Source organism: Esox lucius, chromosome 14 (assembly GCF_011004845.1).
Source record: "Esox lucius isolate fEsoLuc1 chromosome 14, fEsoLuc1.pri, whole genome shotgun sequence".
Lineage (NCBI taxonomy): Eukaryota > Metazoa > Chordata > Actinopteri > Esociformes > Esocidae > Esox > Esox lucius.
Genome location: NC_047582.1, coordinates 30,705,428 through 30,728,015, shown reverse-complemented (window position 1 = coordinate 30,728,015; position 22,588 = coordinate 30,705,428). Strand labels below are relative to the sequence as shown.

The window sequence follows — 22,588 nt, the reverse complement described above, 5'->3', positions numbered from 1 at the left end:
TTCTAGCTTCATAACATCAATGGAACTTGACATTTTCACACACTGTACATTTGTGCAGCACAATTTTTTAATAATTTGGGAACTGCTGGAATTTGTGCAAAAAAAGTAGAGCATTATGAGGATTACAAGGGTTGTAAGACTTCGTCTTTATGTTGACCTATAAAATCCAAGCAACATGATACGAGCTTAGTGTATTGCTTTGTTCTCTTGTCAGGTGTGGTTAAGAATTTGCTGTCCTGAAGGTTTCTGTGATCCATGATGCCCATTTCAGTCTTTCCATATGACACGAGTAGCTGATTTTAATTATTTCCTCAGGTAGTGGAGGGATCTTTCTCTTCCACATTTAATACTGTGTGTGTTAAAATGCCTGCATCCCCCATGCTTCTGTCTTTTCCGATGACCAAGGGTTGTCTCGGGTAAGAGGTACATAACGTGTATACTGTAGGGTGATATCCAATTTTTAACATCCAGTCCAAAAGAACCTACAGAACGACAAGCAAGAAATTAGCTTTCTTCAAAATATATCTTAATGTTTAAGAATGTTAATGACAATACATTTACTTTTGACTCTTAGGGCTGCTTTTCGCTGACACAGATTAAGACTAATCTAGGATTAAAAGAAATATAATCAAGTCCAATAGTTTTCCTTTGACCTTGATTTTTTTAGTACTAGATTAGGCTTAAATCTGAAACTTGACCAAACAGTATGGAATACAAAGCTATGTGAGGCTGTGTTAATACAAAAGTTTTTTTTCACACACAGAGGAGCTGTCTGATTTTAGGAATCTCCTCAGAACTGTTCTTCCGCTGGGGCATCTTAAAACCACACGCACCACCTATAAAAATAAAAGGTCAGGAAAACACATTCTTGGAATTAATGACACCCCACCATACTCATACTAAACTATCATTGTTTTATTTTAATTGATCAAAAGTTTCCATCAACAAATCAAAATGACGTGCGTTTTATGGTACTAAATAGATGTACCAGTCAACACTCCACAGCACAAGGGACAAAATTACATTACATACCCCTTTAACATCATCTGCTGGCTCTTCTGGTAAAATAACAACCTTTTAAATCCAAAAATACAGAAGAGAAACAATTATAGGTTTTAGGCCAATATACAATTTCATAATGCTACTGATGACCCGAAGTTTAAAGGTAATTTCCAATAGAGGCGACATATGCAGAGTTTGTGAAACCTGTAAAGATGGAACATTAAAAAAAAAATGAGGATGAACAGATGAAAATGTTAATCATTTTCTTTACATTATCATGAAATCTCCTATAAAGCCACTTGGCACACTCACCCTCTTATTTGGAGGTGGTTCTTGTTTGGGGTGTACTTTGGTGGCACTTTCGGGGAGCCTCCTTCTCCTTACTGCCTCCTGATTGGGGGTCCCCTTGATATCCTCTTGGGTGCTCTGCCCTAACGACTCACCTTCCTGTGGCCATGTAACACCCATAGTTAGGATCTTGTCCATGGAACAAAAAACAAGTGTACAATTGCGCCCCCCAGTGGAACATAAGTTCCCTATTCTGTTGGCTAGATGAAAGCAGGCTGAACACTGCATAAGCATTAGACTGACATAGTTAACACGTCATAATCCCCATAATGCCTAGCGGCAAAAAGTGATACTGGTTCTTTTTGCATTTCACCATTCATTTATTCTATATGGAATTCTAGAATTGCTTCAAATAAGATCTGCGTATCATTTAGGCCTCCTCTGGCTAAGCGTTCTGAAAACTGCAAATCTCGTCAGGACAAGGTGAAGTTTGTCAACATATTTGCTTCAGTTAACTTAAAGAAAAACCTTTGCTTATACTTAGCCAATATTGATAAAAGTCAACTTATCCTATAGATATTTAAACTCATGAAAATGATGAGGTGGGGTAAGCACAGACAAAACACAGACCTTATTTGAAGTGGATAAAAAAATAAAATAATCCAGTTGTGCCAGCTTTAATGGGGATTGAGACTCATACTACTTTAGTCTTTATAATGAGTACATACGATGTACCTGCTCATTTTATTCAGTCATACCTTTACCTCTGTCATTAAAATAAAAATATGCTTTGTTCTTGTTTGAACTGTAGACTGACACTTCAAAGCTTGTCTTACGCCAAGTCTTTCTCCATCAGTCAGCTTCCAGGTTTGGCCGGTCATGCGGTAGAAGTGTTCCTCTTTCTTCTTCATAGAAGTCTCCTGACGGGGCTTTAGCACTGACTCCTGATAAGAAAAGGCCTGAACAGGAAACCAGGGCACAAAATTGATTCATTAGAAAGTGTTAAGTCTGCTACACACTTTATGCGAATGATTCAGATTTGTCTATTTTGGAGCGTGTTGCCTTGTTAGTTGGTTCAGCTGAAGCTTAAAGGCCATGTCACCTTCTCACTGTGTTTTTCCTGCAGCTCCTCCCTGGCCTGCTGTTGTCTTAGTTTTGCCTCCTCATCCTCAGAATCTGGAAGACATGCTTACTTTACTTTTTCTCTTCTGTAAAAAGAAAAATCCTACTAAATCTTTTTCTCCATTCATTGGATAGGGCAGAGGTAGAAAGAAAAATAACAATAGGATAGATTCAGCTGTACTTTTGTCTGAAGGCAGAATGCTTAGACCACTGAACCCTTATTTTGATACACTGAATTACCTCAATTCCGAGGAAATTGTAGATGTGGTGTTATAACTCTGAGAATTGTGTCACTGGTAATGGGCTGTGGCGCACAGGTGTTGGTGTAAAACTAAGAGTTGCAATGGACTCATCCCTCTATATTTGCCATTATAGCTTCTGTGAGTCCACTTTGCAGTCAGTGGAACTGGAGGACGTCCACCATTTTTATTCATCTGGGTGCCAGGTCTTCAAACCTCACTGTCTGATACCCAATTCCAACCAGGTCATCAGCTTAGATCATCAAACCAAATGTGTCATTGGGGTGGGATCAGCCACTGAAGGAGGAAGGTAACGTCAATGCTACGTAGGCCTTTCAGCCCTTAGAAGCCTCGATCAAAGATGGTGGAGTAAGATGATACACAAAAAGTGCTTCTGCAATACAAATCCCAAGTCAGGCTTGTGGGCGTGTGCAAACTGAATCAGGGGTGTGTTCATTAAACCAAACTAATGTTTAGTGGCCAAATGTTTCACTAAACTAATGCAAGAAGGGGCCTTAACTTTGTCAAATAAAGAATGTTTACAAAACAATCCCTCCCTGTTAGGTTCTCTATGGTGGAACATTTAGCAACAAAATAATTTATTAGGCAGGATAAAAAATAAAGAAACGGGGTGTGTTCATTTCAAGGGGGGGACCATTTTGTCAAAGAAATCTTCTATTGGACAAAATGTAGGTAGGTCCCTGTTTCATTCTATTTATTTCAGTTGAAATGTTGGCCAAATAATGTTTTGTTTCAACTGAATAAATACACCTCAGGGGACTGTGTTACTGATGTCTTTGTGGCTCTACTATGGGCATATATACACTCACCTAAAGGAGTATTAGGAACACTCTACTAATACTGTGTTTGACCCCCTTTTGCCTTCAGAACTGCCTTAATTCTACGTGGCTTTGATTCAACAAGGTGCTGAAAGCATTCTTTAGAAATGTTGGCCCATATTGATAGGATAGCATCTTGCAGTTGATGGAGATTTGTGGGATGCACATCCAGGGCACGAAGCTCCCGTTCCACCACATCCCAAAGATGCTCTATTGGGTTGAGATCTGGTGACTGTGGGGGGCATTTCTGTACAGTGAACTCATTGTCATGTTCAAGAAACCAATTTGAAATGATTTGAGCTTTGTGACATGGTGCATTATCCTGCTGGAAGTAGCCATCAGAGGATGGGTACATGGTGGTCATAAAGGGATGGTCAGAAACAATGCTCAGGTAGGCCGTGGCATTTAAACGATGCCCAATTGGCACTAAGGGGCCTAAAGTGTGCCAAGAAAACATCCTCCACACCATTACACCACCACCACCAGCCTGCACAGTGGTAACAAGGCATGATGGATCCATGTTCTCATTCTGTTTACTCCAGATTCTGACTCTACCATCTGAATGTCTCAACAGAAATCGAGACTCATCAGACCAGGCAACATTCTTCCAGTCTTCAACTGTCCAATTTTAGTGAGCTCGTGCAAATTGTAGCCTCTTTTCCCTATTTGTAGTGGAGATGAGTGGTACCCGGTGGGGTCTTCTGCTGTTGTAGCCCATCCGCCTCAAGGTTGTGCGTGTTGTGGCTTCACAAATGCTTTGCTGCATACCTCGGTTGTAACGTGTGGTTATTTCAGTCAAAGTTGCTCTTCTATCAGCTTGAATCAGTCGGCCCATTCTCCTCTGACCTCTAGCATCAACAAGGCATTTTCGCCCACAGGACTGCCACATACTGGATGTTTTTCCCTTTTCACACCATTCTTTGTAAACCCTAGAAATGGTTGTGCGTGAAAATCCCAGTAACTGAGCAGATTGTGTAATACTCAGACCGGCCCGTCTGGCACCAACAACCATGCCACGCTCAAAATTGCTTAAATCACCTTTCTTTCCCATTCTGACATTCAGTTTGGAGTTCAGGAGATTGTCTTGACCAGGACCACACCCCTGAATGCTTTGAAGCAACTGCCATGTGATTGGTTGATTAGATAATTGCATTAATGAGAAATTGAACAGGTGTTCCTAATAATCCTTTAGGTGAGTGTATATACAAAGGCTGATATTTAGAGGTAGGGATGGCCAGTGTTCTACAAATAACTTGTGCCGGTCCAAATTTAACAGATAATTTAAGTGACAGGCACCTACATTCAGGTCGTGGTCGGGTGCTTTTGGAGAACACAGATCTCAGACGTGGATACAAATACGAAACCATCAAGGAAGAAAGTCCCAAGAGCAGCAGACCTCTTCCAATCAGAAGGAAGGCACCTTTCACATCTACAAAGAAGATTGACAGGCAGGTTAATTGTTTTATATTTTATGAATTTTTCCTTTGCCCGTTTTGACAATCATGATGTCTGTCCATCCTATTTGATGTCATAAAAGTAGGCAAATATAATTGGTTGTAATTTTATGATTTAGCCTGCTTCATTAGAGGATACTTGAGATTCGCTATGAATAAATTGCATTAACCAACGTTTGTACACACACCACACTGAAAAAGGACAGTTGATAAACCAAAATTATCCAAGGACTAAAGGGATACATGAGTTAAAACCACGATAAATGCAATGTTACAAGCCCCATGCAAAAATAAAAAAGTCTATCCTCGAATCTTCCGCATTCAACTCCTGGGCGGGGAACTAGCCAATACAGGGTCCTCGCACGAATTTAAACCAACGCTTTCAATAGTAATATCTCATCTTCATCCGGTATCGGGGGCAGCAGCTCCAGAAACATTGTAATATCCCTTACCGATAATTGAATGTTTCCAAGAAAGAAAACAAATAAACGATATTGACATGATCCCCAAAAGCCAAGATGACTTCGCATTCGACATTTTAAATAATCCTTCTCCGAGCTGGCCTGCTTGTGTTTATCTTTTTAGTCGTCACTACTGGCAAAAGCCACAGACACGAATGGCCGCTTACCCGACCAATCAGACGAGAGAATGTGTCTGTGGACTTTTGGTTCGCAGGGAAATGACTAGTTAGATTAGCTTTTTTTTAATGGAAAGCAGTGTCGCAATGTGTAAACAATTCCTTAATGTTTGTGTCATAGCGTACATGTTAATACCGTCGTAATGTTTGTATCGTGGCAAACAATTCACAAAGGTGAATCGTGATCTGTAAATATACTGTATAAAACTCGCAAATGTTTAACCTGAAACATGGATAAACATTTACGCACAAATGTAATTCATACACAAACACTGCTTGACTTCGGTTGCTGAAGAGGCGTTTGTGTTAACACAAAAAGATGCGTCTTTAACAATTTTTATGTTTGGATCTGTTTTCATTTGTGCATAGAATTGAGGCACAAACATTCCACGCGTCTATGGAAAAACGCCCCATAGTGTGTTTTAACCCTAACCTAACGTTCATTTTTTTTTTTTCATGTTTCACTTCAATGAATTCGGCTAATTACCTTTAGGTACTCTGGAGGGGGGCGGGGGGGCAGTTTGTCATTCATTGATACAAGTTCTAGTTTGGCACCAAGGTGAGGGGGCACCTGGGTGAGACACATTACATTGATGCATGGATGGTAACACCTTAAGATCTAGTCCAATTTTTTGCCTTGTTCCTTTAAGAATTATGTCTGCTTGAATCTCCCTTGTACATGACATCCCTCTAGAAACCTGTTGGATGTTAGGCGAGGCTTGAGCAATTGATCCCACTATAGACAATTAGATTACTCTCTTGTACTCCCTTAAATTATGAGTGTATTGATTCAATTCATGTGTGACTTTAGGGTTTTGAGATGGTAATGCAGAATGTAATTTAAAAACAAACAATTTTAAAATCCTTTTCTGGCCTTGTACTGGGAGTTTTGAGTGTCCTGGAGCATCAAGATATTCCAATTCCTATTTTCGTAACACGGGTACACTGATTAGAAAGCACAGTGCTGCGGGGTGCTAGATCAAACCTTGATTCCACAACTGACTTGATTTGTCACACAGAACTGAGGACCATGGGTTGAATTCTGATGCTTTCAAGGCTTCACGACTGCCTGGTAATGGAGGGGTCTGACCGTAAGAACATTTATTTACTTTGATTTGTGATGCTTAACCTTTCTCTAGGGTCTCAACAGGCTACTGGCTAGGATACCTGGCTGTAGCATCAATGGCAATACAAAACATTTTCTGACTACCTAGGTATTTCACTCAAAATTGTTGAAATACCATCACATTCAAGCCAACATTTGTTTACTGTTTTCACACTGCTTCTGCCAGGTGTCATTGGTTTGCTTTTATTACGATCTAGATAGGAAGGAATTACAAATCATGACATCTGTGACAACCCCTTTTATGAATTTGCGTTAATGTCATATGTTTGCATTGTCATCTGTGATTCTTTGTGTTTGCTGAGTTTGAATTGATTGAATTGATATGGCATTCATGTTATTTCCAGACCACCGAGTGTATAGATAACTTGCATGAGGAATTGGCTTATCATAGCCCAGTGATATGTTTGACCACCTATCTTCAACTACAATAATAACAAACCCAAGAATGAGGCACTGTCTCTGTTACAGGAGTACTATCTACATAAATTCAGCTACTCTGTCAGTGTTTTAACTCCCAGAGGCATATCCAGTCATTTTGTAATAGCTAAATTTCTCAGCTGACTCGCTCTACTGTAGCCCGATGATGTTTCCTGAAGTCAGCAAGCATCTCCTTTGTTTTGCTGACTTTGAGGGAGAGCGTATTCCTGGCACCACGACACCTGCTGCCCGCCCCCCTCGTAAACGCGCTCCTCGTAGTTGGTTAGGCCTACAACCGTAGTTTTGACGACGGTTGATAACTTGCAGAGCCATAGAGTTGTGGGTGAATTCACTAGAGTTTAGAGTGCTGAAGATACACTATTAGGTGTCCCCAGGGTCTTCGGTGCGGCTGAGGAGGTGATGTTATCAGTCCCTCAGAACTTCCTGTATCCAGTTGCACAGGGTGATGCCTGTCGTTTGGTGATGCCTTCAAAAATGCAGGACAGTAAAAGTTCTGTAAACAGACAGTTTATTGATAGTGATGTGTGTGTATATATAGTGAAGTTTATTAAATGTCCAGCTTATTTTTTGAAAGATTTTTGCTCTTTATGTATTGATGTAGCAGACTTGGAAAAACATTGTTGTGATTCCACACATGCCGAAGCGACCCCTGTACTGGAACAGAGACATGAGAGATTTCCTAGGTATGTCGGGAATGAACATATATTGAGCTGGCATACCTATAGGTGTCCATCACAATGCCTGCAGGTTGTCACTGAAGCCCAAGAGAACTTGTTGGATGACAGTTGAGTTGCGGGGTGTGTCACTGCTAAAATGTGCCAGATATTCCAATGAAAATGCTTCTTGCCCATATTACCTTGGAGACAAACTTATTATTATTATCGTTTCATTTTAGGAAGCGCACCAGTCTCCTTTCTCTTCATGTATCCCCAGATTGACTTAACAAAAGACATCACAAAATTACATCAGTAAAAACCACAGACCAATACTTTAAATGGCTCTCCTTTTTATGCTGCCAGTTGTGTCTAAAAAAAAAAATAATAATTTTTTTACAGTATTTGGGACATTGTTTCAACGAGAAGTTCAAAAATAGCCGACGCGTGTCTTCAAACTATTTTCTTTCTATGTATGTGAGTAAGACTGAACAGGAGGGAAATCTTGGCAATGAGCATCAGTTACCTGTTACAACTTATGCAATCCTGGAACTGTACAGTGTTAACACTGCCAGACGTGACAGGAGCTTTGATAGAGTAAGAGGTAAAGAATGGAGCATGAGGTTGTTGTTGATGAGACTGCTGATAACCCTACCGGTTAGGTTACTGGTTACTACTGTGATTGACCTCGGTTTACATGCCAGGAAGACACGTTTATTGCTTTTAGATTTTCTAATCTTTGTCTTAAATTGTTTCATATTTTTTTTTAAATAGCTTCTGCTAATTTGGGAGAACAAAAGTAAATCTCTTTCTGTGTATTTTCTAAAAATAATCCCAACACTTTGTGGTAACACAAACTAATGTAAAGAACAAAGTCACAATATAGAAGTAAATTACATTGTGTTTGGTTCAATATGAATATATGTGCACTTTCCTGTATGCCCAACAATACTTTGTTATTTAATGTTTTCATTGTTTGACTTTTTGCTAAGAGAAAGGGAAGAGACAGTGAGAGAGAAGGAGGGGAGTCAGAAAGCACTCGATACAGGAAAAATTGTATCTTTTGATGTCGTCATATCAGAAGTTGACTGTACTATACTTTCATTTGTAGGTGTTACCTTGACATCACTGTGTCTGCATATTTTGTGTACTGATTCATGGGGGGGGCAGGCAGGCACGCAGGCACGCACGCACGCACGCACTCCTTTGGTGTTGTTGTACTGGTTTCCTTGTGCTTGGTGTCCATCCGTGTATTAGTTAAACAGAGGCTGAACATAATAACATTATCCCATCTACCTCTATCTCTCCCATTGGAGCTCCATTGTCTCTGATGGAATCCAATGTGATCCACCCATGAAACTGGCAATGAATGGTGGGGGTAGGTGATGGTTTTGGCAACTGCCTCAATGACTAAATCCCATCAATCCCTTTAGGTCACCCAGGCTGAGAACAACACCGGGGATATTTATCATTTGGTAATGGCCAAGTTTGATGAAAATGATGGATGTTACTGTTATTGTTTGTACTTTTTACCATTTATGACAAATCACAACATCAATGTTTCTAGCCCAAACAATCAGACTGGTATAGGATAATGTTCTCTGGGTTCTTGGAGGTCTCTTGCATCTTTAAGGGAGGGTAATCATCTGAAATGATCATTGGTGGATCTGCAGGTCATAACCATGTCTGGAGAGTTTTTAGTAAGCTCATTTTCACAAGGTTTTTCCTTGGACCACTTCAAGATGTCCAAAACATTGAAATCTTCTGTGACGTCTGTCCTAACGTTTACTGAGGATCAACTGAAGTTAATGATGCCAGTACAACTTTAAATATTTTATTATAGATCTATTAGCAGGGGTTTAGCACAAAATTCTGGGCCCTGTACACAGGCGGTCTCTGAGGGCCCCTCTACACTTTAGGGCCCGATATACTTATTACCCCCCCCAGTCAGACGACAAGGTCTATTAGTGATACCTTGGTATTGATGATATTAAATTATGAATTTTTCTAATTTGAATCAAAAATACTTACTTTTTCAATCCCTTCACACGTTCTGTTCCAACTCGCTCAAAGTGACTTGCGTCGTCGTATTTCATTGATAAAATAGGTTCTTATATTGCTCACTACGGGATTGCCTTGGAACTTGGAAACAGAAGGCACCAATCAGTGAACATAGTTTCGGTTATTGCTGGAGAAGTTTCGTCTGGTTGATATTGCCATTGGTCAATTTCCATCCAGTGCCCAAATGTGGGAGGAGACACCTGCGGTATTGGATAAGTACCATGTTTCGCCCGAACGAGAGTCATTGGAGAGGTTGATCAGCCACAGGTGTTCGCGAGGAAGAAAAAATATATATATATATACACGGGAAGCGCGATCACGCAGGTAAGAGGGGTTCGTTAATCTTTGACTACTTACATGTTTTGCCCCATTGTTTGAGGTTATATCTCAAAGTAGTCTCAAACTTGTTCATAAATGTAAGACAAGGAATGACACTTTAACATTTGTGGTCGAATTTAGACAGGTGAAATGTCAGGTTAATTCTTCCCGAATAAGCATCTAAATATTAAAACGGTCTACCAGTGATGTTTAAAACCTCACCTGTCTAGCTAAGCAGAGCAACTCGTTGTCTTATTAATTCTTTTTATATTTTGTCAATATGATAGTTGAGTGGAGATGCTTAGTGATGTCCTCTTTCAATTAACTCGAGGTAAATGTTCATTTGTAGTCTGCACGCTTCATAGTAGTGTAGTCTTCTTACTAAGTTTGCCATTGCCAGTTGAGGTAATAATGCTGAAACTGGCTTCTGAAATTCCTTAATGTAGCCTACTTGTAATGGAGACGGAACGGGCTTTAAAATGAACACATTCCCAGCCTTAGAGCGTTGCGTTATGGTGGCGACTGATTAACCAACCTTGTGTAAACGTCGATGGAGATCTTACAGGGTAAACAAACCGGCTCAATACCGGTATGCCCCACCCTAGTACGATAAGAAATACTAATTTGAATGCAATTTGTTTGGCATAGACATAAATTTTTTTGGTGGTTTTAAAGAATCCCAGGATCTCATCAATATTTTAACTGTCATCAAGTTAGGTTAATCGTTTAGGTTTATAGATTTTGTTGTATTTCACTGCTGCGAATGCTTGTTCTGGGAATGTATCTAGGATTTTGATCTTTGGGGATTTTACTGTTCTGAATTGGATCTGACTTCTTATTTTTTTTTTTTTGGAGGTGCAACAAGAATAACAGTAATGGTGTTTGACTCATTGACCTCCGGAGCAGTCCTGCTCTATGAAGAATGGCTCCAACAGGCTGGTATGTCTAGACATATTTTTATTGAACAATGGAAAAATTAGCTCTTCACAACCAGTTTAGCTCTTCATTTCATGCGACGATTACTACTAGAACCTTTTGGTCTGGTTTCACAGACATGGATAAAGTGTAGTCTGGGTACATAAAGAGTTAAATTACTGTGTCCATGAAACTGGTCCTGTGTGGTGGAAGTTACCATTTTTCTAGTTCCATTCATTTAACCTCCCTCCAAATACAGTATGTCCACACCCTTACTTAGGGCATTGGATGGTCTGCCATGATTGGATGGTTGTCACCGAGGGCTCATTATCCTGCCATTCCTGTTTTGTCAGATACGTTTTGTAATTGAACCGGATTATTTTGTCAGTAACCCAATCCCTAATTTTCTCCATTGTAGATCCCAGGACAGAAGAATGGCCGCTTATGTCATCCCCATTCCCCCAGACTGTCATTATCGTCGCCTATATCTACTTTGTCACGACGCTGGGCCCTCGGCTGATGGAGAACCAGAAACCATTTGACCTCAAGAATGCCATGATTGTGTACAACTTCAGCATAGTGGGCTTCTCCCTCTATATGATCTATGAAGTGAGTTCGCTGGTGCAATCCCTGCAATGTTTCTGTTGGATATAATATTGTCATTGGGAATCGCTGCATAATGTGGCAATAATTATTTGTACAGCTAGGCAGCCACCTGCTGGTGGTTACTTGTAATGACATGACAGTGCTTTCAAGTGGGTTTTAAATGTCTCCAATTTATACTCATCCCTTTTTGTTCCAGTATCTGATGTCTGGTTGGGCTAATGGCTACTCCTACCGTTGTGACCTTGTGGACTATTCTAATAATCCACTGGCTGTCAGGGTAAGTTACTTTCATTAGTTAACAATTATGTTTGAATATGAGGGTTACCCTATAACTCTGAATTTTGCAGACAAAGGCTAATGTTGTGCTATACTCCCTCAGATGGCATGGACCTGCTGGCTCTACTACTTCTCAAAGTTCATTGAAATGTTGGACACCGTAAGTTAGATTTCCCTCCCCAGCCTGTAAGCGGAACACTATGAATCCAGCATCTTACTTGAATTGCGTAAGACCGCCCTAAAAAAATGTATTTTCTTCTCAGATCTTCTTTGTCCTCCGTAAAAAGACCAGCCAAGTGACATTCCTTCATGTCTTTCATCACTCCATCATGCCCTTCACCTGGTGGTTCGGAGTCAAATTTTCCGCAGGTAGCATAGACCTGTTAATGTTTTCAAATCTGAATTGGTAATGACCCATAGGACAAGTTGTACAGCTTTTGTTGTTGTTTGATGAGGAAATGTGGTGTCTCTTTTCAGGTGGTATGGGAACCTTCCATGCTATGCTGAACTGCTGTGTCCATGTCATCATGTACTCCTATTATGCTGTGTGTGCAATGGGGCCAGCCTATCAGAAGTACCTGTGGTGGAAGAAGTACATGACAATCATCCAGCTGGTAGGATACTCTACCCTATTAAACATTTAATGTGGCCATATATACCTTTACACCTGGGATGTATTCATGGCTTAGTTCCCATATAAAGGCGTAGGTGGAAACATAAATATTTTCTTCTTTTAGGTTCAGTTTGTGATGGTGACTGTCCACATTGGGCAGTATGTCTTCATTGAGGACTGCCCCTGGAAGTTCCCTGTCTTTCTGTACATCATTGGTCTGTACGGTCTGATCTTCCTGGTTCTCTTCCTTAACTTCTGGTACCATGCCTACACCAAGGGTAAGCGGCTCCCCAAGGTTGAGCAGAACAGCAAGGCCCTCCAGAATGCCAATGGGGCTTACCATGCCAACGGGGTTGCTAAAGGGGCAGCCAACGGCATCTCAAATGACAAAACCAACGGGGTCACAAACGGCTTTTATCACAGCAACACAGTGCACACAAAGGAAGAGTGAAGCTTCCAACGCTTCAGGTTTCCACAGAAACATTACAGTCCTGTGTTTTTATATTTATAGGGCATTTTCCATCATTTTAACCTAATTCAATATCTCCACCATTCTACTGTGTGTCCATATGTGAAGACCGTATTTAGTTCTGCATGGAAGTTCTAGCCAGATTGAGGCTATTTCCTGTCTCCCCACTTGACCTTTTTTAAAGTTATTATACAAGAATGAATGACACGAACACGATAGAAGTGTATTTGATCAGTGCTGACGGTCTTTGCACATGAGCTAATAAGGTTTGCATTGGTGGTAGTTTCTATGGTTTGTCACCATGCAAAGTAAATTGGTTAACACACCAATAAGATCCTAATAAGTGTCTGGTTTTAACCGCTCCAACAGTCCTAACAAGACTGAGTATTGATTCTAGAAATCTGCAGAAAAGCATTTTTTTTTGCTGTAATAGATGCAAATCTATTACAAAGTATGTATTAAAAAAACAAAGGCATTGGACCTTTTATTGTAACTTGATGTTATAAGGTTGAATTAACTTTTCTTTCTACAGAATGTGGAAATGTGCAGTTACACACAGAGGATTGGGGGAGATAATGATTTTTTTTAAGTGGTGAAATTACTGTCTTTAGATAATTGTAACATTTCAGAGTTTAACTTTGTCCCTACAGTTTTTGTTGTATTTAAAAACTTTGTCCTGATCACTGTTTTGTAATTGAATAATGACTATTTCACTAGGTGGCATTGCACTGCAATAATAAGCCAGAGAACACGTTTTTGGGATATTGTGTTAAACAAGGTAATGGGGTTTGAACATTCTGGTGCAAACAGAGCATATGAATGGTCTTCCAGAGATGCTCCAGTAGACCCTGATGGTCTGGAAGTGTTGTCTGTCATTTCATTGATTGAGGTTCATTCTTTTCATAACAGTTGGTCCATAATGATGTGTTGTAGTAAAGGCAACCATGCTTAAGTGCTAGGGATCCTCCAGTTATGTTTATTTAATTTTTGATTATCTAAATGTCTTTAAATGTTACTGTATCAAGGTAAAATGTACAGTATGCTTGAAGGCTGCCAGAGCTTTTACTCTTCTTGAAGGAACCAGGCTATGAATTGGCATCTAGTTGTATCCATGTGTATGAGAACAATTGTCTAAATGAAAGCGATTATTTTACCACTGCAGTCAATAACGAATACTGTGTATTTAATCTACCTCAATTGTACAGAAAAAAAAATCTGCTTTTTGTTAAAATAAATTATTTTCTACTTCCTCTTGTATGTTAATGTTCATTTTCATGTTTACGTTTTTCAATAGGGAAACATACTAACTACACGAAAGGTTTATCTAGAGTCTTGCTTCATGAATTGTTACTCGGATAAGTAGCAAAGATGTGCAGTAATTACAAATGAGCAACTTCGGGAAAACGTCAGCAAATAACATGTGACCAGCTCCCAGCCTCTGAACCAATCACATTGCTCTGATGTGACGCTCGAGATTCAAAGTTTGTCAGTGAGGTATAGCAAGGTTAGCTCGCTTCTTCCTTCATTCTATATTTCGAAACGGAAATCTACAATAGTTTGAAAACACCTTTATCAAAACTGGGCAGCTGTTACTGTGTCCCATTTGACCAGAATGGAGGGCAAAATGATCGGACCTGGTCCGTATAGAGCAACAAAATTGGTGAGTTTCAAGTCCAATGCAATGTTTACGTTGGCTTTTTTTGTTAGCTACGGTACCTATTACTATTACGGCAATACATTTTCATGTGGTCAAATGTGTACAGTTATTTAACCAAATAGCTTATGTTGTAGGTAATACTGGGTTAATATGTTAATCGTATAACGTTTTGGCCAATGCTTGCTTACTTTCTCTTGGTAATTTCATACCCGGCGTTATGTTCTTGGTTGGCTGTCTAGTAGTGTTTAACTTTTTGAAGTGTGCTCTCTGTGCATCTCAATTGAAATAGTCCTGCTGTAGAATGGTAGCCAGCTTTATATACTGAATGCCATTAGGGAATGTTTCTTTAGGACTGCTGTAGAATTTACTGTTTTATTACAAAATACAAAAGTACTGTACTTTGGCCACTACCACTGCTATAGTCTCCCCGTCGGATACATATTTTTATATAACCTTTATTTAACCAGCAAATTGAGATTACTTTTTTCCCCAAGAGCGTCCTCTGGGAGAAATGCCTGTTTAAAATTGACATAAAACATAAACAAATACTCAGATTAATATCGATATCTGCATAGTTGCTAATCGAAATGCTTGTATAGTACGTTGAGCAACACAGCAATTGATTAAACCAGGACTATTTTTGCAAAATAGTTTTGAGCTATCGTTATTACACACGATGTACTGTAGCTAATGGTTAAATCTAGTGTAAATTAGTTACCTAGGATTCTGTATTAAGTAATTATTTTAAATGCGTCTTTACTACAGTGGAATGAAACTATCAAGCTCTTCCGTGGAGGCATGCCACTGAAAAGACACTGGGCCTACTTTCGTAGCTATGACAACAGCTTTACTGGATCCGAGGCTGTTGATTGGCTGCATGAGCTGCTGAAGCGGAACCATAACTTCGGGCCAGAAGTTACCCGCTACCAGACCCTACAACTGCTCAGGAAATTCATGAAGAACCATGTAATTGAGGATATCAAAGGCCGCCATGGAAAAGAGGACTTTGAGGACAATGGTCAAGTCTACAGGTGATAATGATGTCCTGTTGTTGGAATGTGTCATTTCAGTGTAATTGCCTTTTGTGCTTCTTAGGTGCACTTTAGTGTGTCCTGGTAGACTACTTTGCAGCATATGAAAGTAGGCACTGATCCAGTAGGCACTAAGAGCTGTCAAAATGTTCCTAAAACTATTCAAATATTTGTCTCTAAAAATAATAATTTTGAATAGTGTTTTAATATCTACATTAAAATGTATGTCTGAAAAATGTGCCAGCGTGCCCAATGAAGTGCTTAAAATAAATGCTTTGTCTATTTAGACAACACATTTAAAGTAAAATTAAACAAGGGCAGTGGAATACAAAATAAGTCTCATGCCAATAAAATTACAATATCAAACTTTGCTTTACAGAAAGTAGTGAGACAGACAGGGAAGAGGTACAGAGTGGTGCTGAGGGAAAAAAAAGACAGAAGTCAGTGCTTTGTAGGTACAATTAATATATTTTGTTGATAAATGCCTAATTAATTGAACAGGGTTAATAAAGGAAGTGTAGTCAAATATTTCTACTTTTCAAACTTTTAGTTTGAGTAGTGATATATTGATTGAATATTGGTTGTGACTGGTTTCATATATTACAGTTATGTACGTTTATAAATTGTTTATTAATAAAATCAAGTATATATCCACACCTGTGCACTTTAGCAGTTTACATTACATATTTGGAGTGTGGCTCATTATAATAAACATTAATGTGATTAAAAATATTTCAATATGAACACATTTCTATATGACTTTTTTGTTGTATTTTTTGAGAAATTGGTGTGCAATCCAAATTAACTGTTTTTGGAGGATTGGCCTGAAGTGGATTTTGTGTAATTTATCGAAAAATATAGAAAATTCACTAGGTCTTTCTAGACTCTTAGTAGACCTGCATGAAAAGCAATCAAATGATACAGTTAAAAAAGATATATATTCTGGTTGGTATTGATGACTGTTCGTCTTAACTTGCCTGGAGGAGTTTATGGTTTACCCACCTTTTTCTTACGACTATGTCATTGGAGATGATGTATTTCAAGGCAAAGCAGAGAAGCTCTTTTCCTATTTACATTTTGTCATGCTCTGGAAAATAGTTTTCTGTCAGACAGGGATGTTTGGAAATGGACTAAAACACATGTAGCTGATTCAGTTTGACACCGCGCATTTCAAATGAGGCTCGCGCTGTTGAAATTATGCATGCATCTGATCTTGTGGCTCATGTTTTATTAACACAATCTTAGGTGCATTGATGTCAGCTTGAAAAAACATTCAAGGCTGACCAAAAACAGCCTTAGCGCTCTCATCCATATTCACTGACGAGTTGATTCCAGCAGCAGTAGAATGAACGATGTTAGTCATACCTGGTTGGATAATCAAGACCAAAAGCCTTACTGAGAGGGAGTGGGTTAACAAGACAGGAGGATTTTAGGAAAGGTATGCACAAAATGTCACAATCAGATGCATTGGCTAATTTTCTAATTTTGCTTTTCTGCGACTTCATGATGTGCGTATATCATTTTAGTAAGAATTTGGACAGAAATATTCACCTGTGTGTATACAAAAATCAGGAAGCCTGTACTCCTTAAAAAGTGCATTTTAAAAGTGTGGAAGGGCAACCAGTTAAGACCATATATTTGTGGTCTGTACGCATCTGCTGAAACGTCTGATCTCTGTCTGTGACTCTAGGTTTCCTCATACGTCTCCCCTAAAGCCCGTGCCCCAGCGTCCCCCGGTGTCGGAGAACTGCGACATGCCTCGGCTCATTCGCTGGGACGACTATGAGGAGCTGGCCCAGCCAGAGAAGATCCCCCTGAAGCCTCTGGTCCTGGTGAGAGACTCCAACCCCTGGGCTGATTCGGCTGTTTCTCTTAACACGTGGCCCTTTGTTAGTTTTAGAAAGATGTTTAATGTCACAGCTAGTAGCTGGTTAATGTTCTTCCAATAACAATATAATATTGGCCCTTTTACCAGACACTTTAATCCAAAAGGGCTAATCGTTGTGTGCGCGTACATTTTTCGTAGCGGCGGCCACAGCGAGGTGACTGTATTGTAGGGTTCCATGGTTGTCAAAGATTCCATGTTTTGTTACTCCTCAGAATTCCGAGACGTGGAACAAGCGACACAGCATCGCCATCGGAGAGGTGCATGAGTGCAAACTCATACGGAGAAGGGACGTCACCCCAAAGCAAGTCGACCAGATCTGGAAGTCATTGACCATCGTACAGTGAGTAGCTAGCGACCGACAGACCAATAATAGACGTGTGTCTGTCCCACCGTGCGCGCAGTGGTTCGTCCCACCGTGCGCGCAGTGGTTCGTCCCACCGTGCGCGCAGTGGTTCGTCCCACCGTGCGCGCAGTGGTTCGTCCCACCGTGCGCGCAGTGGTTCGTCCCACCGTGCGCGCCGTGGTTTTTCTCCTCCACATTAACTGCAGTACTCCTAGTTTACAGAGGGTGCTGGGCCTCAAGACGATGGATGGAGTGTTGGACTCCAAACACATAAATGCGAAGCACATCGTTCACAACGTATTCAGTGTCAACAGCACAGGGATAGTCATTCTAAAGAACAAAACAGGTATGCCGCGTTTGCCTTCAAGGCATTCTGTAGCATAATCGCATGACTTTTAAGTACTCTGTTTATCACATTTAAAAAGCCATGTGTCACAATGATAATGTAAGAATTTCTTTATATAAGCCAATTTTCACTTTTTTTTTCATTTATTTTTTTGCATTACCAGAGGATATGCCCTATTGGGTTTTATCAGCGATGAAGTGCCTAGCCAAATGTGAGTATGACCCCTCTCTGTGTTTGCCAAAGGTGTGGCACCATGGTGACCTCCAAGCTGTCGCACGTCAATGTGACGCATGCTGAAGGACATGCTGTAACGTTGCGTGCAACATCATTTGAGGCCTCATACCAAAACACTATTTTTAGTTGGGATCTTGTCATTTTGGATATAACTTTATGGGGACTCTCCGCTTCAGGGCCCAATGGTAGTGAGACCAAGCAGCCCATGTACCCAGGGTTTGAGCGGGATGTGTTGCGGACTGTGGCAGAGTACTTCCAGAGACTCAAAGAGCCACTGTTGACGTTCCAGCTTTATGAAGTCTTTGTCAACATCCTCAGTGAGTACTCATTCAGCAGTACGGATCAAAATGCCATTCTCTATCAATAACCCTTATAGAGCGATATTACATCTGTGATCAAATCTTATGAAACCACCTTTGTGTATATTATATACTCCCAGCTTGTATCCCATTATATGTCCACTCTGTGTAGATGTAGGGTATTATGTCTCTAGACATTATGTACGCGCTAGCAACAAAGTTACTCCCAAGTGACTCCGATGGCGTGCATTTAAGGATCCTGAGTGATGCCCCCCCCCCCCCCCCTCCCCAGGTCTGCTACAGCAGGAGGCAGTAGCCGTGGAGGCGCTCCAGGTTTGCAGTCTTCTGCTCCCTCCAGCCAATCGCCGCCGGCTCCAGCTGCTTCTGCGCCTCATGGCCCGGGCCTGCCACAACCCCGCCCTCCCCCCGCTCAATGACACCATAGCAACGCGCACCCTGGTACGGGTTGTTTTCCTTCTCGTTGCGGAGGCATTGCGCCCGTGTCTATTCGTACGAGATAAGAAGTGTTGTTTTGTTTTTCACCCGCCTCCCGTTGTCCGTGGTGTAGATGGTGCAGACGTTCTCGCGCTGCGTCCTGGGCTCCGCGGAGGAGGTGGACCTGGACGAGCTGCTGGCCACCAGGCTGGTCACCTTCATGTTGGAGCACCACGACACGGTCCTCACGGTCCCGTCCGTCCTGCACAGTCTCGTGGAGGATCACCTGTCCCACCTCAGGAGGGTACAGGTAAGCCTGATGTCGTCGTAGCACGCCGTCTGCCAGCCCTGAGAATGTGCCCTGACCCAATGCGCCGGAAGCCTTTTGGGTTTCTACGGGTTCTGTCCCAACAGTTTCCGTCTGAGAATTTCGGACAGGTCCCTCCCGGGTTTGGGTTGTTTGAGGAATAGGGGAGGGACTTCATTTGTTAAAACTTTCAAATCTTCTCAGCCGAAACTGAACCCGCTATAGTGACGAAACCTCTCATCAGAACAGGGTGGTGAACCCTCGTGGCGCCATACACTCATACATGCCGTCTCTGTATTACACACGCTGACATTTTTAAATCAGCCGTGAACTGTACATCACAGCTATATTTATAAACACTGCTGTTCGAGTCCTGAATGCTGATTGGCTGTGAAAGCCATTATATGAGACTGACAAAACCTACATTTACAGACATAATAGCTATTGGGCTGCCCAGGGGTTTGCAATATAGCACAGCTGATGGCTACAACCTGGCAGCTGAGCCTATAGACAGCCCTTAGCGGTGGTATATTGGCTGTCTTCCACACCGCCTCGTGCCTTAGTTTAATTATATTCCGCATGCTTAGAATCCTGAATGCTAATTGGCTGGAAAAAGGCGCAAGTGGGTAATATACCAGAAACACCCCGTGGTACGTTGGCCGTAAAAACCAACTGCTCGCTTTCTGTTACCCCAGATCAAGTACGCAGGTGCTGATGCCGACGCCTCCCTGGTGTCCCCCTCATACTGCCGGCAGATCAGCAGGGCACAGTTTGAGGAGCAGAGAGTCTCGGGCTCCCAGGGGCCCATGCAGGAGCTGCTGGAGGGCCTCATTGCAGACACCGAGCTCTCAGCCAAGGACAAGAGAAAGAGACTCAAGCAGGTGCCCCCCGCACTCCTTCCCCGGTACTAATGTTGCCAGGGTGGAATTGTTTCTTGATCCAAGCTGACTCGGGCAGTTTGCAAACTAATCCTCTTCCCCTTACCTCAGTTCCAGAAGTCCTATCCTGAGATCTACCGAAGGCGGTTCCCCACAGCGGAGAGCGAGGCCGTCGTCCTGCCAGAAAAAGCACCGCGGCTTAAACCGCAACTCATGCTGCTCACCCTGAAGAAACCCTTCCAGCCTTTTCAGAGGAGCTGGAGCTTTAGGGCCTGAGCTTTCAACACCTTGCCAGTTTGACCTTGGCAGTGTGGCCAAGAAACAGTGAGGATTATGGGTATTGGAGTGTTTAGATGTCACTCTGAAGCAGGTCATTGTGAATTCACAGGGGTCAAGTGGCAATGGCTGAAATAGTGTTGTCCTCTGTGACTTTTCTATTAATAGTTTGGTCTGAAAAAGGGATATTACGAATCTATAACAGGCAGCTTGATGTGTTAGCCAACATCAAAACTCTATAGGCAACGAATGGACCAAGACAGTGGAACAATGATGTACAGTATGTTTAAAGAAATGGTCACTACGGGTGTAATTATCAGTTTCTGTGTCATGATGCTTTCTGCTGGTCACGGTCCACCAAGTGCATTTCAATTGGCCATTGGGGTCCCTGTATGTATTATTTGATGAATGAGATCTTTTATAGAACAGATGTAATGCTACTGAAGGGCTGGAATATTTCAATGTCAATATATCAGTCATCAATGATGTGTCACTTAATTTTGTAGTATTTCGAAATCATCCCGTTTACACTGAGGTCTTCTGAATAGAACTGCATATTGCTTTTGACAGTTTAGTCACTTCACAAGATAATACTTTTTTTAAATCAACTAAGTTCGGTACTGAATTTCAGTAATGAATAATCTGTAAAATCTGAACTATGTTCATGAGCATTGTCTTCCATCTGTTTGTCTAATTACACTGTAAATGATAAGTGCCAGTTTATTTTGTATTTTGTTGTTTCTAATTTTTACATATTCATGAGAAATCATTTCCCACATAGACAAGCAGGTTTGTTTGTCCCTTCTGTTTATTTCCGGGTAATTCGGTACTGTACCTATTACTAGCTACAACATGCTCTTTGCTTTCTCCGTCTTGTCTGGCAGTGTTGTTTATACCAGATGTTTATTTAATTTCATGATAGAAAATATAGCACTGGATAATTTTATACTGATTATATCACTACAAGTATTTTCCATTAGTGGATACATGATAGAACGCTGGAATTTGAAAATGTTAGTGGATACATGATAGAACGCTGGACTTTTTACTGTTACACACTTACTGTTGTTAGTGAGTGGCTGCTCTAATATTTGTGATGGCATGAATAAAAAGGAGGAATACAAGAAATGTGAAAAAAGTGGTTCAGTCAAATTGAATTCATTCAAATATACGTACTTTACAGTATGATGGTACTCAAGGGTTAAAAAAAGTTGCATACTGTATGCTGTTGCTCTGTTGTGTTGTGGTGCCACAAGATGGCAGTGTTGAGTTACGCAATTGCTTGAACACTGAGGATTTAATGATGAATTGCAATACATTTATATAACCTTTCAAACACCAATACACATTGAAATGAGCCTTTTGCTGGAAACTAGTTTGACTAGTCAAAAAATGTGGTATTTCTGTGTAAGTGTGATAGTTTTAAATATATTATAACGTCCTATACTGTTTCGAAACAGGAAGCTTTGGTGTACCTTGCAAACACTTTATGCTGGCAAAATCTTATGTTGTTATACCTGAAATAAAGGCTGACAAGTGCTGGATTATGCAAGAGAATCAGTGGTCTAATTTTAACCATTACTGTGACTCAATAGAGGGGTAGCTGATGCACAGAAATGACCAATACATTTCCTAGCTGGCATCTGGCTTGTGCTTTTGTCAATTTTGAGATTGGCCAAACACAGCACTTTACACGCCTAGCGGCGCCCTCTGAACCAACATTTGACAATAGGTTTTGTATTATATTATGAATAATTTTGAAATGTCAATACTTCATATGTTATGTTATAAAGGTAATAATGAAAACCATTCAAACAATATTGAGTGGCCAGCTTGTA

General features: G+C 40.8%; 3 protein-coding genes across 9 annotated transcripts; 2 read left to right on the top strand and 1 right to left on the bottom strand.

Annotated features, from left to right (window-relative positions):
- Window positions 1-45: 45 nt before the first annotated feature.
- ubxn8 (UBX domain protein 8) lies at window positions 46-5,552 on the bottom strand. 2 transcript variants are annotated; one of them, XM_010889606.5, is made up of 8 exons: window positions 5,397-5,504; window positions 4,791-4,919; window positions 2,393-2,466; window positions 2,127-2,249; window positions 1,315-1,449; window positions 1,033-1,074; window positions 762-836; window positions 46-482 (listed from the first exon to the last, which is right to left on the bottom strand). In XM_010889606.5, the coding sequence occupies exons 1-8, from the start codon at window positions 5,479-5,481 to the stop codon at window positions 312-314; spliced, it is 834 nt and encodes a 277-aa protein (XP_010887908.3). In that variant the 5' UTR covers window positions 5,482-5,504; the 3' UTR covers window positions 46-311.
- elovl7b (ELOVL fatty acid elongase 7b) lies at window positions 4,861-14,306 on the top strand. 4 transcript variants are annotated; one of them, XM_034296932.1, is made up of 8 exons: window positions 4,861-4,937; window positions 11,029-11,116; window positions 11,511-11,701; window positions 11,895-11,975; window positions 12,078-12,134; window positions 12,238-12,343; window positions 12,452-12,588; window positions 12,712-14,306. In XM_034296932.1, the coding sequence occupies exons 2-8, from the start codon at window positions 11,053-11,055 to the stop codon at window positions 13,036-13,038; spliced, it is 963 nt and encodes a 320-aa protein (XP_034152823.1). In that variant the 5' UTR covers window positions 4,861-4,937; window positions 11,029-11,052; the 3' UTR covers window positions 13,039-14,306. The 4 variants fall into 4 exon arrangements, with proteins under 4 accessions (XP_034152823.1, XP_010887907.1, XP_010887904.1 ...); XM_010889605.4 differs by having other exon boundaries at window positions 4,861-4,942; window positions 11,030-11,116; XM_010889602.4 differs by lacking the exon at window positions 4,861-4,937 and adding an exon at window positions 10,092-10,183 and having other exon boundaries at window positions 11,030-11,116.
- Window positions 14,307-14,543: 237 nt separating this feature from the next.
- On the top strand, window positions 14,544-22,280 carry depdc1b (DEP domain containing 1B). 3 transcript variants are annotated; one of them, XM_020053160.2, is made up of 11 exons: window positions 14,544-14,716; window positions 15,479-15,744; window positions 17,435-17,576; window positions 17,845-17,972; window positions 18,182-18,321; window positions 18,485-18,532; window positions 18,732-18,872; window positions 19,147-19,313; window positions 19,423-19,599; window positions 20,292-20,500; window positions 20,586-22,280. In XM_020053160.2, the coding sequence occupies exons 1-11, from the start codon at window positions 14,669-14,671 to the stop codon at window positions 20,701-20,703; spliced, it is 1,584 nt and encodes a 527-aa protein (XP_019908719.2). In that variant the 5' UTR covers window positions 14,544-14,668; the 3' UTR covers window positions 20,704-22,280. The 3 variants fall into 3 exon arrangements, with proteins under 3 accessions (XP_019908719.2, XP_019908717.2, XP_012992693.2); XM_020053158.2 differs by having other exon boundaries at window positions 20,292-20,477; window positions 20,586-22,278; XM_013137239.3 differs by having other exon boundaries at window positions 18,191-18,321; window positions 20,292-20,477; window positions 20,586-22,277.
- Window positions 22,281-22,588: the final 308 nt, after the last annotated feature.

What these genes read in the sequence shown, in the direction of transcription:
- ubxn8 (XM_010889606.5), bottom strand. Translation starts at nt 5,481, where the DNA reads ATGTCGAATGCGAAGTCATCTTGGCTTTTGGGGATCATGTCAATATCG. An exon ending in TTGGAAACATTCAATTATCG is followed by an intron (nt 4,920 to 5,396) that starts GTAAGGGATATT and finishes TCTTCTTTGTAG; the next exon opens with ATGTGAAAGGTGCCTTCCTT. An exon ending in TAAAATCAGACAGCTCCTCT is followed by an intron (nt 483 to 761) that starts GTGTGTGAAAAA and finishes GTCGTTCTGTAG; the next exon opens with GTTCTTTTGGACTGGATGTT.
- elovl7b (XM_034296932.1), top strand. Translation starts at nt 11,053, where the DNA reads ATGGTGTTTGACTCATTGACCTCCGGAGCAGTCCTGCTCTATGAAGAA. An exon ending in CCCTCTATATGATCTATGAA is followed by an intron (nt 11,702 to 11,894) that starts GTGAGTTCGCTG and finishes TTTTTGTTCCAG; the next exon opens with TATCTGATGTCTGGTTGGGC. An exon ending in ATAATCCACTGGCTGTCAGG is followed by an intron (nt 11,976 to 12,077) that starts GTAAGTTACTTT and finishes ATACTCCCTCAG; the next exon opens with ATGGCATGGACCTGCTGGCT.
- depdc1b (XM_020053158.2), top strand. Translation starts at nt 14,669, where the DNA reads ATGGAGGGCAAAATGATCGGACCTGGTCCGTATAGAGCAACAAAATTG. An exon ending in GACAATGGTCAAGTCTACAG is followed by an intron (nt 15,745 to 17,434) that starts GTGATAATGATG and finishes CTGTGACTCTAG; the next exon opens with GTTTCCTCATACGTCTCCCC. An exon ending in AAGTCATTGACCATCGTACA is followed by an intron (nt 17,973 to 18,181) that starts GTGAGTAGCTAG and finishes CATTAACTGCAG; the next exon opens with TACTCCTAGTTTACAGAGGG.